This window comes from Erigeron canadensis, chromosome 8, assembly GCF_010389155.1.
Source record: "Erigeron canadensis isolate Cc75 chromosome 8, C_canadensis_v1, whole genome shotgun sequence".
Taxonomy (NCBI): domain Eukaryota; kingdom Viridiplantae; phylum Streptophyta; class Magnoliopsida; order Asterales; family Asteraceae; genus Erigeron; species Erigeron canadensis.
Window position 1 is genome coordinate 44,560,411 of NC_057768.1, and position 18,223 is coordinate 44,578,633.

Below are 18,223 nucleotides of genomic sequence, written 5' to 3' on the forward strand. Positions count from 1 at the left end.
TTGTCTATCGCGTGCAACAAAAAGTCTGAAATTATAGAGAAACCAACACCAACTGTGTGAAGTTTCCTCGTCAACAATCGCATAAGCAATTGGCAGTATATTGTTGTTAGCATCTTTTGTAACAGCAATTTCCCCTTATAAGAACCTTTCAAATGAGCACCATCTATAGAAATGATAGGCGGGCATAAATGGAACGCGTTGATAGCAGGTCCAAATGCCCAAAACACATATTTAAACGTCATAACATCTGGAGAGCTCTTTGGATCATGAAACCACTTCACAATTGTTGTAGGATTAGTCGATTAGATGCCTCTAAAGCTGCTATATATTTAGGAACTTCGGAAAAATTACTTTCCCAAGTTCCATAAAAAGTCTCTATTGATTTGCGTCTACCATGTCATGCCTTCCAGTAAGCAACATCAACATTCAAACTATTTTTGATATCTGCTTGAATATTTTTTTACCGGGTAATCGACATCCTTTTCAATCGAGTGAAGGATGTATGAAGAAATAGTTGCAAAGTTCAAGTTTCTATTGTTATTGCCGATACACACTCCAAAGCAGTTGTGCGTATCCACCCAACACGTAATCTCCCACATCTCGTGAGTCTTCCTTTTTATTGCACGAACATACCATTCACATATTGGCGCATAGTGAACGTTATCAGAACTTTCTGGTATATCTCTTTTGACACTCTTACATTGTGCTACCCATAACCTATCTTTACTTTCAAGAACTCTATATTCTCTATTTTTAGCTATCAACCAAAGTGTAACTGCCCTTTTGACTTGTTTTTTGCTTTCAAATTGCATCCCTTGTCGAATTTCATTTCTAGATTCGCTCCAAATATCAACACGAACATTATCTTCAAATACTTCAGTGTTATCGTCTCTTACATTGCCAACATCATTCATGAAATCCGTTACTCCTTGAGAGTACGGTTGAATCGGGACTTCACTGGCATCATCGGAGTCAGCCTCGATATCCTTCCCTGACTGACTACTATTTTCACTTTGTTGTGAGGCGTTTTCATCAAATCCAACATCATTTTTTTCATCAAATGTATGATTGTGAGGTAAAAAAGATGGGTCATTTAAGGTGTGGGGTTTGAAACTACAAAGGAGATCAACAAAGTTAGTATTTAATGAATGCATTTTTTTAAAAAAGAAAATTCACTATCATCAAAATAAATAAGAAAAAGAACTAAAAGGTTAAAAATCATGAAAGTTGAAAGACATTTTAAGTCTGGATATGATAATCATGGAATTTTTTTTCTGTGAAATGTAAAAGCAGATTCAAGAAAAAGAGTATTGGAAATTTGCTTATTAAGAAATGTGATATTGATAGCACTTGAATCAGTCTAAAATGAGTTGGTGATAAAATTTAATTGTAGTAAAGATGGTTGGTGGATGACTTGAAAATGTAAATACTTACTTAGTCAAGGGGTGTACATGAAAAACTTGTTAAATAGAAACGTTTCCTGGAAAAAAAAAAGGGTATATATGAAACATGTGGTATTGCATGTTGGTATATATGAAACATGTGGTATTGCATGTGGGGTACCTTTTGTCGGACAAACCTATTTTTGCAAAAGTAAAAAGAAGTATCCTAGTTTTACAAAGCATTTGTGAAAATAACCTATTTTTACAAAAAAAAAAAATCATTTTTATACACCATAACCATTTGTACAGTCAAATTATAAAACATGTATATTTATGATAAATTTATAAAAAACAGTGGTAGGTTTATCATTTTTCTTATCTTATTTTAGGTTTAAACTTATTTTTTGTTATTTTTTTTTGTTATTTTTTTAAAAATTATTTTTAACTTTTAACATTGTTTGATTTTCATAGGGTTTTTTTTGCAACTTATCGTTCACAAATTTTAAAAGAATTTAGGGTAAATTACAAAATCATACCTGAGGTATGTTCGAAACTACACTGATCATACCTACAATTTAAAAATTACGCGAGACATACCCATCGTTGTCAAAAACTTACACTGACCATACCTATCGCTGACGGTCGTCTATTTAGCCGTTAATTCAAATCACGTGTGGTGCATGTGAGGTATCAAAATCGTAATTTCGTGTATACTTCAGGTATCATCTTTGTAATTTTATCCTAATAAAAAAATTATAATATTTATAATTATTTCATTTATTCAAGTGGGTAGATATTCTATATTGACATTCATACACACACATATATGACTATTTCAAATTTAAAAAATAAAAAATTTTTAAAAGGATGTCATCAAACGTAAATAATAATAATAATAATAATAATAATAATAATAATAATAATAGTGATATAATTGAAAACTTTAGTGGTTTTCATGGTTTTCATCCGTGTTATATGTATTATACACATATAAAAAATAATAATCACATATGTATTCTGGTATCAATTATTTATCTCAATACATTTCTCTTAAAAAAAATTATTTTTTCATAATAAATCTTATCTTTTTTTTTTAATATCTACCCAACTTAATAATTGAAGTGTAAATAAATCTCTAAAATTTTTAATAATTTTTTATTAGGGTAAATTACACAAATGATACCTGAAGTATACACGAAATTACAATTTTGATACCTCACATGACGACATGTGGCTTGACTTAACGACCAAATAGACGACCGTCAGTGATAGGTATGATCAGTGTAAGTTTTTGACAACGATAGGTATGTCTCACGTAATTTTTAAATTGTAGGTATGACGAGTGTAGTTTCGAACAAACCTCAGGTATGATTATTGTAATTTACCCAAGAATTCAATATAAAGAAATTTGGGTTAAGAAATGTTAAGTTTGCAAACCAATTAAAAACTTACAAAAGTTTATGTGATAAATTAACTGAATCAATCACTTGTAAAAATATTTTATTTATTTTTAATTTTCTTTTTTTGTTTTATTAATTAAATATGAGTAATTTGTTTGTAATTAATTTGTTATTATAGAATTTACTGGTTTGGATTTACATTACAAATTTTGTGTTTTTTTTTTTATCAAAATTCATTAGAATTTGAATACTAATCCATTTTTAGAAAATCAGTTAATTGGAGTAATTTATCAAACTTTTTTTTTTCTCTCAATGTGAATATATGTTAAAATCAATCAAACAAATTACAATATTATTTCTTAACAGTTATTATCAATATGTAAGAATACAAATTTTACACCTAATTCAATAAAATAACAATTCATACTAAATACAATTCTCTTTCAAACCTATACAACCAATACTACAAAACACCCAACAACACCAGTGAACTAGTGAAGCCAACCAAAAGATTATCATTCACTATTATTGGTTTCACTCCTTAATTGTCAAAAAGTTCAATCACATTGTCAGTTCTACGCACCTTAAGGCCCATTAATCTCATCCTAATTTTTTTTACTAATTTTTATGAATGATGTGACTAATTTATACCCATTATCCACATCGTTATTGACCATTTTACTATATGTTTTAAGTCATTTTTGTATGCATTTGGCGCGTTTATGGTGTTTGTTAGTGTTTACAGGCTCTAAACAGGATGTGCGTTCATTTGGTACATTTTCGGATGATTATTGGCCCGGAAGTGCGTTATGATGATGAGAGTTGATTTGAGTGGAAGAGACGGCAGAGTTTGGCAAGTAATCGAGATCGAAAGAACTTGGCTCTGTACAAGTTTGTGACTGCGCCGCAGTCCTGATCCACGAAAATTAATGGACAAACCCCCACTACGCCGCAGTGAGGATGGCTAGGAGTTGACTGCGCTGCAGTCTGGTTAAGAAGAAAGGAAGCCGTGGAAACTGGCTGCGCCGCAGTGGTGGATATACGAGCCACTGCGCCGCAGTGAGGGAAGGCTCAACCCCACTGTGCCGCAGTAGGTGCACGGGAGAACCAGACTTGCCTTGTTTTTGCATCTGATTTTGGAGGAGTATATATAGCAAACCCTAGGTCGAAAATTAGGCATCAAAAATCTTTCTAGGAGCTGTTCTACAAGGGTTCTTCTTCCTCCAATCAAGATTATTTCTTAGGCGGATTCGTTGAAGATTCACGGGCACCTATCTAGATCGTATCTACTTATTGTCTTGCAATTTATTTTCATCAAATGATTGGTACATCATGTTTCTCTTCTATTTTATTTATTATTGTGGATTGATCATGAGTGACTAAACGTTTAATCATCCACCTTGATGAAACTAGACGGATAATGTGATTGCAATATTTTTAATTCAAAAGGGTTAATTTAATTATCGTTGTTTTGTGATCTTGATGATGTTAATTCTTTTTATTAATTAATTTTGATATTGGTTGCATATAATTCTTCGTTGGTGGTACCAGTTGAATGTGCATGTGATTTTAAAACGGTTACTTGTCTATAAGTAATTATCATTAGTTCATGGTATGATAGATAGTGAATATCATTTTATGAAAAGATTAATTTTGTCAACGTGATTGATATCGGTTGGTGGTACCATGTTATTGTCACATAGGTTCAATTGATAATTTAATGGTCAATAAAACTGATTATTAGAAGAATTGTCTTAGTTTTGGTGGTACCGGCTTGGGTAATTTAACTAGCATTTAGGTGATTCGGTATTTTGTTCACGGTTGGTGGTACCACGTGAGTATCTTAATCTTGTCACAATTATCTTTAAACTCTAGAGAATTTGTTCTTCATTAAATGCAATCACATCTGAAGTTGAGAGAAGTCAAGGTGGATGACTTTTAATTATATTGTCTGAAGTCTTTTTCAGTTTATGCAATTAATTTGCAAACCTATTTACTTTAATTGTCAAAAGGAATTTCAAAGAAACACCCGTTTTCCAAACCATTTCATAAGCAACTAATCATTTCCAATCCCTGAGAACGAACTCAGACTTATCTCTTAACTATATTATAAACGATCGGGTCCACTGCCCGTGAGTGCGTAGTAGTTAGTTTTTAGGTAGTTTTAGTTTTATAAATTTAAAGCTCGATTTTGCACATCAATGAACGACAAAGGTGAAGTATTATTAATAACGAAACACTAGCAATAAGCTAGCGTATATAAGATACCATACATGTGTAATACGAGTAATTAAGAAATGCTAGGTTTGTTACACCAACTATCCCAATCAAACTCCGTCTTTTTAGTTCTATTCAAAATCCAAAGATACGTCATAGCTCGAATCTCATTGAACATCCTGGAGGGAGACACGAAGTTCAGCATGTGAACGACATCATTCCTCGCTTTTCATAAACTCCAAATAGCAATAAGAATTATGGCGTTTATCATTTTCCTCCATTTTTTTGTCCCCAACTAGAGCATTATAAATGTTATGCAGATCATGAACATGGAATGCGAATAAGGGATTGACGTTACACCAAAAACCGATGAGAGCCCATACCTCCAAAGCAAAAGACAACCCGCGAGTAAATGGTCAATAGTTTCAACATGAGTTTTACACCAACCACATAGTAATGACACAGGAACAAGAGTTTTACACCAACCACATAGTAATGACACGGGAACAATGCCCCTTTTATTGAGTTGGAATAATGTGGGTAATCTATCTCGGCCCACTCTCTAGTTCCTTATGTTTACTTTCTTTAGGACCCAATTGTTCCAATGAAAGCTCTAATGCATATTTTGATTAGCACCGGTGTCAAATTTCAGCCTCACATCTGCCACTGTGAACTCACTTGCCCCAATAAATGGTTGTATATCAACACCTTTGTTGGAGAGCACAACTTTGACTTTGTATATCAAACCTGAATTTTCATGAATGGAAACAATTACCCGCCTCCATAGTTTATCAGTCTTATGCTTAAACCGCCACCACCATTTCACGAGTAAGGCAACATTTTCTCCTTTAAAAGAACCCAGGCCAAGCCCACCAGATTCTTAGGAGCCATAACATCATCCCAAGCCACCTAACCAATGAACTTGTGATCTTCATATTCGGCCCAAAAGAATCTCTTGTGAATCCTTTCTAATTGCTAGATGATTTTTTCAAGAGCTTTAAATAAAAAGAAAAAATATAGAGGAAGACTTGACAAAATCAGCCGAATCAAAGTCAACTAACCACTAATTAATAGGCTTTTTGATTTCCATTTCGTGAGATGTTTTTGGAATGTCTAAATAACGGGTTGCCGATAACGACATAAGTTCATATTAACGCCAAAAGGGAAGCCCAAATAATAAAGTGGAAACGAGCCTCGTTTTAGCCCTATGCGATTGGCAGCATAGTTAACCTCCGAGTTATTAATACCAACCCCAATCAAACTAGATTTTTGCATAATCATTTTTTAGCCAGAAACTAAACTGAAACATCTCATACTCCGGACGATATTCATCATGTTTTGAGTCGACCATGTATTTCTTGATGAACAGTCTCTTATTCCCTTTCTGCTAGATGTAATAAACACAAGCATTCAATATTAACTTCTCTATGACAAAACTTATTTAAACTCATAACATTCTATACATAAATATCCTAAAAAATATTTTATTTTATTTTATTAATTTTTTGGTATAGTGTTATCTTTTAACATTTTTAAGATTTATCTTTAAGTATTTTGCTAAACGGCTTTACAAAAACCAATCATATGTCTATGTAATGTAGCGGTGTAATGGCAGTGGCGTGATGATGATGACGATAACAGGTGGTAACGGCAGTAGCAGCGACAGTGATGGTTCGACGTGGTTATTAATGTTAAAGTAGTTATTATAAGTGTAGTTATTAAAAGTCGATGGATGTATGTATCAAATAATTTTATTAAGAGTAATATATGTTTATTAAATGAAGATATTTAAATTAATGTGTAACTTAGATAAAATTTTTTTTTTTTTTTATTTTTTGAAATAAGAGATGATTAGATCAAGTAGCTAGTTGGGTCTCCATTGATGAAACTGATGGAAGAGATGTTTGCATGGAGACTCGGGATAGAATCTTGATTTCCTATGGTTTCGGACATTTATTTTTTGAGCGTGTGTGCATACGTGTTATCACTTATGTGTATGCAGGAGTGCGGCGCTTTCAACGTCTAACAACCTTTCACTTTGGATGTTACTGCTAGGATTCGAATCATTAACATCTAACACTTGTGATGTTTTTTATAAAAATAGTATTTAATGTAGCTAAATATACGTTTAACTTTCATCTTGATCTTATGGGCGAACAAATAACACACCCAAAATAAACGAATATGAAAAAGAAAGAAACTTACAAAAACAAACAAAAACTAAAAGGAAAACGCACGAATTAGGTATCAATTAAAATATGATATGACATATCTATGATAACTGTCAGTCTTTTTACTTCAGAAATGTGAAAAGAATCTTTATACGATGCGAATTCACACGTCAACACGTGAATATTTGTTAGAGATTTAATATTTAAACTAATAAGTAAAAACCTTATATTCATTTTTCACAAATAGCTTATGTGAATTTTATCTGTTGTGTGTAAAAAAGAGACAGCTTGGAACTTTTCTTATTCTAAGAATAAATTAGTTTTATTGTCATTGTTTCTCACAATCTTTCTTTTTTAAAATAAGGTTGTCATACATTATTCTCTTTTCAAGATTTTAGCATCATCTATTACATCTACATATCTACTATAAATCTCTAACATTATATTCTTGAGTTTATTTAAAAAATATGATAACAACAACTTCAAAGGGTTGTGAATAATAACTTATCATATACTTAAAAACTAGTAAATTATATATTAAAGGCTAAAATGTAGATTAGTACCCTCAACTTGGTTGACTATATATTCTACTACCCTGTATTATTAAAGGTGTAGCATAGACACTAAACTTTGTTAACATTTTCTACCAACCTAGATTCATTAATGAATCTTTTAAAAATTTATATAAACTAATTAACTAATACATTATATTAAAATATATTTGATAAACCATAAGTAATCAAAGGCAGTAAGTATATGTTATCTTTAACATGATTATAAAATTTTAAAGTATCGACTTAAAAAAAAAGATATTTTAAAATTATAATAAATAGATATTAAAATTATACTATTATTAAAAACCTTGAAATTACAATTAAATATTTGCAAATTAATAGTCATATATATAATTAGGTTGTTTCATTACAAAAAAATACTTGTACAAAATAAATAATCACCTTCTTATTAAAGTTTTATTAACGGGTGTGATTAATCAAGTTAAAAAAAACTAAGCTATAAAATACAATAATATGTTCTATATTTGTTTTAAATTGTGATATAAGTATATAGTTTAAAAAACATTTAATATATATATAAACTTAATATTCTATATTGAACCATATTTTTAATTTTAATACGTTATTTATAATATTATACTTTTTGTTAACATAGTTTCAACATTTCTAACATTATTATTTTTAAAGTTACAATTTTGAACTTAAAAGTATTTTTTTAGAAAACCAGTGTATATATAAACAACATAAATTAAATTAGTAATTGATGTTATATCTTTAAAAGATTAGTGAGTTAGGGTATTAGAAAACCTTGTTAACCAAATCTAAGGTACTATACTACACCTTTAATAATTCAGGGTAGTAGAACACCTAGTCAACCAAGTTGAGGGTACTAAAACACATTTTAGCCTATATTAAAAAACATCACATTGAATTTCTCAATAGCAATGAACAAATTTTAATGTATCGGGTTAATTTTTACAGATAACCCAAAGCTATTATTAACAAAACCATTTTTTTTTATAAAAAAAAAAAAATAATGATAAAAAAATATACCCTGAAGTTTTATTTCTAGAAAAAAAATTGATTGGAAAAACTACTTTCCGTCCATACAATTCCAATTCCACATTGTTATTTTTCCACCAAGTCTTGGTCTTGGTCTTTATATTTATGGTCTTGGTCTTTATATTTATTACTTAAAAAAAAGTAACAGTAAATGTATTCATCCTTTGAATATTTTATTTTTAATCAATTTGTCATTAATAATTTCATATGTTTGTATAGTAATTGGGTTACTTAAGATAATTGTATATTAGAAATAAAGTAATCAGAAGACATTGAATTACTAAACAAGCGTAAAGTCGACTTCAAGCTTCTAAGACTCGCCATAAGAGATGAGGTTAAACTTTCCTTGTGAAACTTTATAACCAACAATGATTAAGCTTTGAAAAATAAATGAGCTGAGCTCAAGATTATGCATGTTCAAACTTGGCTTGATTTGTTTCAATCTTGATATGTATTTTCTAGTTTGTTTATTATAAAAAAGAAATGAAAAACATAGAGTGAATGGAAAAAAAACTATGCTTTATTTCTTTTAGGTCATATAAAAATTTTTTTACTAAAGTTTTAAAATTTTCAATTCTTTTCATCTCTTTTATTTTTCGATATAACATTTTTTAAGGTTTTTTTAATAAAATAAACGCAAAAATATAATGTAAAAATAATTCTAAGAGCATCTTTAACCGTTTATCATTTATAAATACATTTTGTCCCATTTCATCATTTTTTTTTTCATATTTAATCTTCACCTTCAAATCTAAAAGTAATTTTATCTCAAACCCACATAAACCTAATCAAAATAAAACAATAAATAAAACTTATTATTTAGAAAAAAAGAAGAAAAAAAATCCAGATTATTTACCTATCTCATCTCACTTTTTTAGGCATTTCCTAAGTCGTCGTTGTTGGAGGGTCTTGAGCTTGACTTGAGATGACATGATTGTTACCATCGTTTTTAATAGATATCACAATATAAAAGTTTAATGAATAATGATAAATCAACTTAATTTACATGCTGAAAAATCAACATAATAATAAAATGATGACATGTGAAAAAAGTAAGAAAAGAACTTAATAAAATCAACGTGTCAAAGTTTTAAAATTTTTGATTGATTTTTAAAATATAAATTAAATAGATTAATCATTTTACATACAAAATGTCGTACAATAAGAAAACGACGAATGCTCATTTCCATTTTAATAATGGACTCACATAAGTACAAAGCCGGGTCATTTTGCCAATACGAGTCGGGTGATGGTTCAATTACCTGGACAAAAAGAATATATATATATTTTTTTTAACGGTCAACAAAACCATTTTTATTCGTCACTACATCTACCGGGAAGGTAGATTATATTTTACACGTTACAACTTGCCTCATGCCTTTATAAACATACAATAAAAAACAAAGAATATATCTAGAATCATCTTTTATAAATGTCATAGTAAAAAGTGAATAATAAAGTATAGGGGGGTACTTTGCGTATTTTTGGTATAAAAAGCAGCTCCCCCTCTTCAAAACCTTACTCACATTGGTGTAATCGGACTTAATAACAATGGCGGATGATAATGTTTACGATGTTCAATCGCTCCTTTTTTCATCTGAAAGAAATTACCTTGTTCGCAACAACTCCGATCAGGTATATATCCATCCTTCTGTTTTTTTTTTTTTTTTCTTTTCTATATGAACCGAGTAATTAATCACATTTAGGTGAGGTAATTTTCATCAAAGATTTCTTAATTCTGCCCGGTGGTGTAACTGAAGAAATCTTTTTTTCTTTTTCCATTAAAACTAAGTGAAAAATAAGATTACTTCACCGAAAAGATGAAGATTTCTTACTCAGTTCATACTCGTGTCATAACTTCGACTTATTATAGAATATGCCACCCTTATTTTTTAGCCCTAGATATCATTCGGATCCCTGCACCGACCGAATGTATATACTTTAGTAATACTAGACAAATGACCTCAACGGTGGCCAAGGGTGGTGACGGGTGGTGGTGGTCGCGGTGGTGGGTAATCTAAAAGTGATTGATGTAAAACGGAGCGAGTTATTTTAAAGGTTGAAGGATGTATCTTGTAAATCCGAGGTTAAGGTTTATGTGTGTTGGTGTAAAACCCTTACATCTGTTTTTTTTTTAATCCATAAAAAATTATAGGGGCCAAACATTTATATATACTAGCACTGTACCCGCGCGATGCGGCGGCGGTTTGGTGGTGACGACGACCGGTGGTGGTGACGTCGGTCGTGGTGGTGACAAACTGTTATTGGTGGTAGGTGTAAGTAATTGATTTAATGTAATTGATGTAAAGGGGTAGTGGATATATTTTAGAAAATAAGGGATTGATGATGTAAATTAATTTATCAATGGTAAAATGGTAATTTTGCATTTAACATTTTTATGAGAGAGAGTAATAATTATTATAAGATAGTATATATATATATGTATATATTAAAATATTAGTATGTGAGATTGGGAGGGGTTTTACACCCAAGCTTGGGTGTCTAACAACCACATACTATGTTTTCTTTGTAAATAATTTCATTAAGGGTATTATAGGTATCTTAGATGAAGATGTTTAAATTAGTGAACAAAAGTTTGGTGTATTTTGGAGTTATCAACCACTTAGTTGAAAAAATTGAAAAGAACAAATATTTTATAATGCAGTAGAGATAGAGACTAGTATCGTTTTATGTGTGTGTGTATATATAAAGCAGCTGAGCAGGTAAGTATAGGGTACAATAATCTATGAATTTGTCTTTTATATATATATATATTATATATATATGTATTTTGGTTATGGTGCGAAGTGTGTTATCATGCGAAGTGTGATTTCCCACCGTTGACGGCGTCTCCCTCTTCCCACCACCCCGATCTTCTTTCCCGTTGTCACAACCACCGGGAACTGTGATTCAAAGCAGGTTCCACACTACTACTTTCGCTCCTAAGGGTATTAGATATTAATAAAGGGTAGCTGGTTGGATTGGTGATCCATGATAGGGGATCTACTTGACGAGCTCCGCCCTGTTGTTGTTATTGTTGTACATTGAGTTACTAAGATATATGTCAGTAAATCTTAACTATTACTAACATACAACTTAATTATTACCACTGATATACATTTTAGTTATTACTGATGTCGGTAATAGACTAATAGTTAAGTTTTAGTACTTTGCACGTTTCGTATTTTAAGACACTTCACACAATAACCCACAACGATAAAAGTCAAATACGCATGTCAAATTTTTATGGTATTAGGAAGATTATTAGGCTAAAGTTTTAGGAGGATCAAAAAATTTCCATATATATATATAAATTTTGGTATTAACAGTTGCGGTACCTCTACTGACTGTAGCCGAGATTTGTCGAGGCCATGTGTAAGTATTGAAGTCCTAATATAAAAAATGTTAACGACCCAAACCCTAAACCCAATGATGGTTGTGGAGTCCTAACTTAACTTTCAACAATCTAGATCAATTTTTTTAAAACTTAGACTTCAAAAAAGTTATGTGAATCTTTAATCTCTTTGAGCTTTCTATCTTGTAATACTTTATAACATATTTTCTCATTTTGGTATTGTTGTATATTTACTCATTGATTTTAGTTTGTTGTAGCTCACGTGTATGCTCTGTTATATAAATTTTGGTATATTTTGGAAAGTGAAATGATGGTCCCAAATTATGTCATTGACAGGTTGCAATTAGCACCTTGAGTGGAAAAAAGTTGGGCTTATACTTTTCTGCGTCTTGGTGTCCACCATGTCAAAGGTTTACACCAAATCTGGTGGATGTGTATAATGAACTAGCTGAAAAAGGTGATTTCGAGATTGTATTCATCTCAGCCGATGAAGATGAAGAATCCTTTGCTGGTTATTTTTCCAAAATGCCTTGGCTTGCTGTTCCATTCTCTGATTCCAAATTTCGTGAAGCTTTAGATGCATCTTTCAAGGTCAGTGGAATACCTCATCTCGTTTTCCTCGATGAAAATGGGAAACTGTTGAGTGATCGTGGGGTTGAAATTATTGGAGAATATGGAGCGGAAGGCTACCCGTTTACTCCTGAGCGAGTAAAAGAGATAAAAGACCAGGAAGCAGAATCAAGGAAGAATCAATCGTTGAGATCCATTCTCGAGACTCCATCTCGTGACTTCATCATCACAAGCAACGGCAACAAGGTGAGTCTAAGTTATCTTCCACTTTCATATATTGTATTATATTGTGTTGTGTTGTGATCTTATTAAGAGACTCTTTGCTTTTATGTAAGGTACTCATTGCTGACCTTGAAGGAAAGACGGTGGGTTTATATTTTATACTGTCTACATTTAAGAAATCTTCTGATTTTACTGGTACACTCGTGAAAGTTTACAATGAATTAAAAGCAAAAGAAGATAATTTTGAGATTGTAATGATTCCTCTTGATGATGATGAAGAATCATTCAAGAAAGAGCTTAGTACTGTCCCTTGGTTATCCCTTCCATTCAAAGACAAGAAATGTGAGAAACTAGTCCGGTATTTTGAGCTCTCAACACTTCCCACCTTGGTCATTCTTGGCCCTGATGGGAAAACTCTTCATCCCAATGTTGCTGATGCCATAGAAGAACATGGTGCATACGCGTACCCATTTACACCTGATAAGTTTTCTGAGCTTGAAAAGTTAGAGAAGGCCAGACATGAAGCACAAACGTTGGAGTCGGTATTGGTTTCAGGAGATCTTGATTTTGTAGTCGGAAAAGATGGTGTGAAGGTGCGCTCATATACTCACTTTGGATATATTTACTTTGTGTTTTAGTAGTTAAATCTTACGAAATATTGGGTTCGATAGGGTCACTGGTCATTGTTCGCATAGAGCGTAACGGGCAGGGCTGGACCAGGTTGACACACACTTTTTGTCCATTATGTGTACTTCGAAAATAATTAATGTGTAAACTATGATTGCAAAAACATTATTACAAGACCAAGGCCGCTTACAACTAGTTTCCCTTTTCGCTACATTATACTTACAAAAACAACATTTATTAGTTATCACAAATATAGACCAAGGGCCACTTCAAACCTGCTTGAACCATATAATCACAAAAACAAAGTTATTACAAATCTAGAACAAGGGCCATTTTAAACAATTAAACCTACTTGAACTGTATAATTACAAAAACAACTTTATTATGACCAAGGCCACTTTGATTAGCTTAACCTATAGTTTCAAGACCAACTTTATTACAAAATAGGCTATGTGCCACTTTTGAGCCGTTTTGCTCGTTTCCCCTTTAGTTTAAGTTTGTTTATTTGACCCGTTTAAGATAAACATATTCCAAAATTGACCCATTCAGGGGTGAAGCGGTCGAAATGGCTACATCTTGAAAATTTGAAAATTACATATTTCTATTGTTTTGACACTAACACTGAATTGTTTAAATTTAGATACCTGTGTCTGATTTAGTCGGAAAGTACATCCTACTATACTTCTCGGCACATTGGTGTCCACCTTGCCGTGCTTTTACACCTAAGCTCGTGGAAACATATCATGAGATCAAGGCTAAACATGATGCATTTGAAGTGATTTTTATCTCCAGCGACAGAGACCAGGCTTCGTTTGATGAGTATTATTCTAGTATGCCATGGCTGGCACTTCCCTTTGGGGATAAAAGAAAGCAATCATTGGGCCGCCTTTTTAAGGTCAATGGCATACCGTTGTTGGTTGCTTTAGGACCAACTGGAAAGACAATCACAACAGAAGCCAGAGGAGTCATCATGCTCCATGGTGCTGAGGCGTTCCCGTTCAGCGATGAACGCATGGCAGAGATTGAAGCTCGGTTTGCTGAAATGGCAAAAGGTTGGCCCAATCAAGTGAGGCATGCTTTACACGAAGAGCATGAACTTGTTCTCACTCGTTCACAGGTGTATACGTGTGATGGGTGTGACAAGGAGGGGACGGTTTGGGCTTATAATTGTGCAGACTGTAATTTTGATCTTCACCCTGAATGTGCTCTTAAAGAAACTAATGGGAAAGAGGAGGTGACCGAAGCTGTGGAGGAAGAGAATCAGAAAGATGGGTGGGTGTGTGAAGGAGATGTTTGCCGTAAAGCTCCATAAATAAGACGTGTTATATACGTACTGGATTTCAACTATATACTATAACTATATGAGTGTGTTTCTCTATATTGCAAGGTTTGCCGTGCTTTCTATGTATCTAGAAAAAGGCACTGATGTTATAGCTAGCTGAAAAGACTTCGAATGGGTTGTACTCTGGTTATCCAATAATCCTTTTCTTACATACTCGTTTAAGATTACTAGAATGGTACCCGCGCGATGTAGCGGGGCTTAAGTTAGTCACGGGTTGTTCCAAATCCATAAGCTTCATCAGTCCTGTTCTTTTAGTATATACCATAATGAGATTAATACCCAATATACATAACAAAATCAATGTAAGCTCACAAAACAGATTTGAAAGTTTTCGTAAGCATGCTAGGCATCCAACTAAAGAAGGTATCACACTATCACCTGCAAGATAATAAGACACATCAAGATTAAAAGGATATCAATTCATTAAGTTGATCTTTTGTAAAAGATATATCCATAACCACAAGCATGTACATCTTTTTACATTAATTGTCATACTAATTTTAACCATAATCCTGTCTTTTTATGTTGCTCAGATTTAGAAGAAAAAATTATCAGGTTCATTATATATTATCCATCTCATACTTTTAAAAGATCCATAGCCAATAAAACTAATAAACAAACATCAAATAATGGGTCTCCTGATATTAGTAAGCAGCAGTACTAATAAACAAACATAACCCCCGTATCATGATTCTGATCAACAAATAGCAATATAAAGAAATAAAAATATCGATGTTCGTAAATTGAGGAACTTTAAAAAAATATATGAAGGAAGTCCATAAAATAAAATTAGTTGGTGAAAAACTTAGTAAAAGAAACCTTCATATTAAGTAGTGAATATAGAATCCGCCGCTCCCATTGGGTGTTCAAAAAGTTACCAGAGCATGTCTACCAGACGAATAAATAATGGGAGGGGTGATGGCGGTGACAGATAAAGGGGTGGTGATGGTGGAGAGAAAAGGGAGTTGTAGTTTAATACATCAAAGAAAGGGAGAGTAGTGGTGGTGGTCGTGGTGATGGACGGGGGTGGTGGTGGTCGGTATTGACGATATTCAGATTGAAAGTATGGTGGTGATGATAGACATATGTGGTGTTTAGTGGTGATGATTTGTGAGATTCCGACGGCTATGGAGTTTGGTGATGATGACTGCTGTGATTCTGGCGGCCACAGGAAGAGAGAAAAGAGGGGGATTTGGCTATCAGGAGAGAGAGAATAGGGGGAAGGGAGGGGGGACCCTAAATTTTCGTGGTTTTGTAGGGTATAATTTGTTTTAAGGGTTATTAAGGTAATTCAGGAGTATATGTGTGGAGGTACCTGTATGTGTGAAGGATATATCCAGTATTTCAAAGGTAAGAAAAATTGAAAAAAAAAGTGACAGTTTGTTTATATAGGTAGTATAGATTAAATAGTATTGTGATGTTGTAAAAGTTTTCCGTAAGATTTATCTTCTAGTTATTAGCTAGATCTCCAATTATAGATTTGTAAACATACATTTTAATATACAATTAACAAATTAAAATTCTTACTAATTATACATGTTTGAACCTAAAGAATTATAATTATAATAATTTCAGTAAGCTTCTAAACCATACAACACTCCGGCATATTTTTCTGCCCCAATATCTACAAAATACACATCTCTAATCTTTTGAAACGCATGCCACGTCAACAAGCTATCCGAACCGGCCTGATGACATTTACCCACAACCCGGTTCACTTTTAATGTACTCGCAACCCGGTCCAACCCACCATACAACCGGGTCTGGCAAAACTTCATTAAATGCTTTACATCATATACATGATCCCCAAAAAACACTTTCAAACTCTCCAAAAAATCTACCAACGCGCTTGGCAAACTCCGGCGAGTGAGAATCTTCATCAAATACCCAAAATCATACGCGCTATGAAACGTCACCCAACTCACATTCTCATTACAGACCAACCCCGATGACATCATCAACTCAGCAAACTCGCCCGAGTCAACTCCGTCAGCTTTATTTTTCTCAAAATTAATCCCTTGTCTCTTCAACAAATCGATACTTTCCGGCGCGTGCGCGTCACGGGCCTCATCAAAATCGTTAAAATTAAACTGCCAGATAAACCGCTGATCCGTCGTCCCGTCGATTCGTGGTAAATTTCCATGCGCGTCAGAGAGCGTGAGACCGAGCTGGATGAGATTTAACGCGTCTACGTTAGCCTTAAGAAGCTTGTAGTGTTGTTCCGGCCGGCGGTGACTGTAGGATGATTTCACGGCTGCCGGAGATTGCCGGAAAACGACGCCGGGAAACTCCGTGTCCATTGAGATGTAAGGATATTGATCAATTAGTGATCGAATTATATCGAACTCGAATTGGAGATTGTGAGACCATACTTCTCGAATTGTTATTGTTTTATCAATACAATCTGACATTATTATTATTAAATTAAATAAATAAAGCACAAAGTCTAGAAAAACCCAATAATGAGTATAAATCTAATAATTTATAAATATTGTTGTGCGTGTGATAAATGAAAATTTGAAGACGATATATTTATAGACAGAGGTTATGATGGTGGATGGAAAGAGGGGATGAATTTATTTATTTTAGGAAATAAATAAAAAGAATGGCATGTCTAGATTCAGTCATGGCGTCCAGCTTCGTTTGACTTAATAATAATACAAGGAAAGATACAAGAACATGTCTTCCCTTTATTCATACTCAACTTGCCTTTTCCATACGCTAAATTTAAGAACATTTTTAGAATAAAAACGTTGAGAATACTTAAAAATGTTATTTTGATGTATTAAAAGTCCATAAAATTAATATAATGCATGACTACTCATCATTATTTAAGTGTTTAACAACATATTGATCCGTTAAAATCGAAAAAATCACGTTTTTTGTTGGATGCATCATTTTGATGAATATGCATCCAAGATGGATGCACAAAACAAAAAAACATGATTTTCTCGATTTTAACAGACTAATGTGTTGTTAAATATTTAAATAATGATAATTAGTTATACATTATATTAGTTTTATGGACTTTTAATGCATCAAAATGTAGTTTTTAAGTGTTCCCACCGTGTATTATTATTTGATTACCCCATACATATACATATGTGACAAATTGACAGTTTATCTTTTTATCTCTATCTCTTGTACATTATAAAGTATTTGTTCTCGTCAATTTTTTTTATAACTTTTAACCACTTATTTTCATCCGTCTCCTCAAATCTCAAGTTCTCAACCACTCATTTTTTCTCTCCTCCATAAATCTTTATAATCCTCTAATTTATTCAAAATCTTTTATCTCAAAAACTGTACATCGATAAATTATAAAACCTATATGGGTGTTTTTAAAACTTCATGCTCCTT

General features: G+C 32.6%; 2 protein-coding genes across 2 annotated transcripts; one reads left to right on the top strand and one right to left on the bottom strand.

Moving 5' to 3' along the window:
• The first annotated feature begins 10,242 nt into the window (after positions 1-10,242).
• LOC122578654 (probable nucleoredoxin 1) lies at positions 10,243-15,012 on the top strand. Its single transcript, XM_043750662.1, has 4 exons — positions 10,243-10,382; positions 12,439-12,918; positions 13,008-13,487; positions 14,162-15,012. Exons 1-4 carry the CDS (start codon positions 10,299-10,301, stop codon positions 14,831-14,833), a joined length of 1,716 nt encoding a protein of 571 aa, XP_043606597.1. The 5' UTR covers positions 10,243-10,298; the 3' UTR covers positions 14,834-15,012.
• A 1,390-nt stretch (positions 15,013-16,402) lies between these two features.
• Positions 16,403-17,382, bottom strand: LOC122578329 (probable CCR4-associated factor 1 homolog 11). The gene has a single exon (XM_043750267.1). It carries the CDS (start codon positions 17,272-17,274, stop codon positions 16,435-16,437), a length of 840 nt encoding a protein of 279 aa, XP_043606202.1. The 5' UTR covers positions 17,275-17,382; the 3' UTR covers positions 16,403-16,434.
• Between the last annotated feature and the right edge of the window lie 841 nt (positions 17,383-18,223).

Coding starts and splice junctions, on each gene's coding strand:
- LOC122578329 (XM_043750267.1), bottom strand. CDS start 17,274: ATGTCAGATTGTATTGATAAAACAATAACAATTCGAGAAGTATGGTCT.
- LOC122578654 (XM_043750662.1), top strand. CDS start 10,299: ATGGCGGATGATAATGTTTACGATGTTCAATCGCTCCTTTTTTCATCT. Junction 10,383..12,438: donor TTCGCAACAACTCCGATCAG/GTATATATCCAT, acceptor TGTCATTGACAG/GTTGCAATTAGCACCTTGAG. Junction 12,919..13,007: donor TCACAAGCAACGGCAACAAG/GTGAGTCTAAGT, acceptor CTTTTATGTAAG/GTACTCATTGCTGACCTTGA.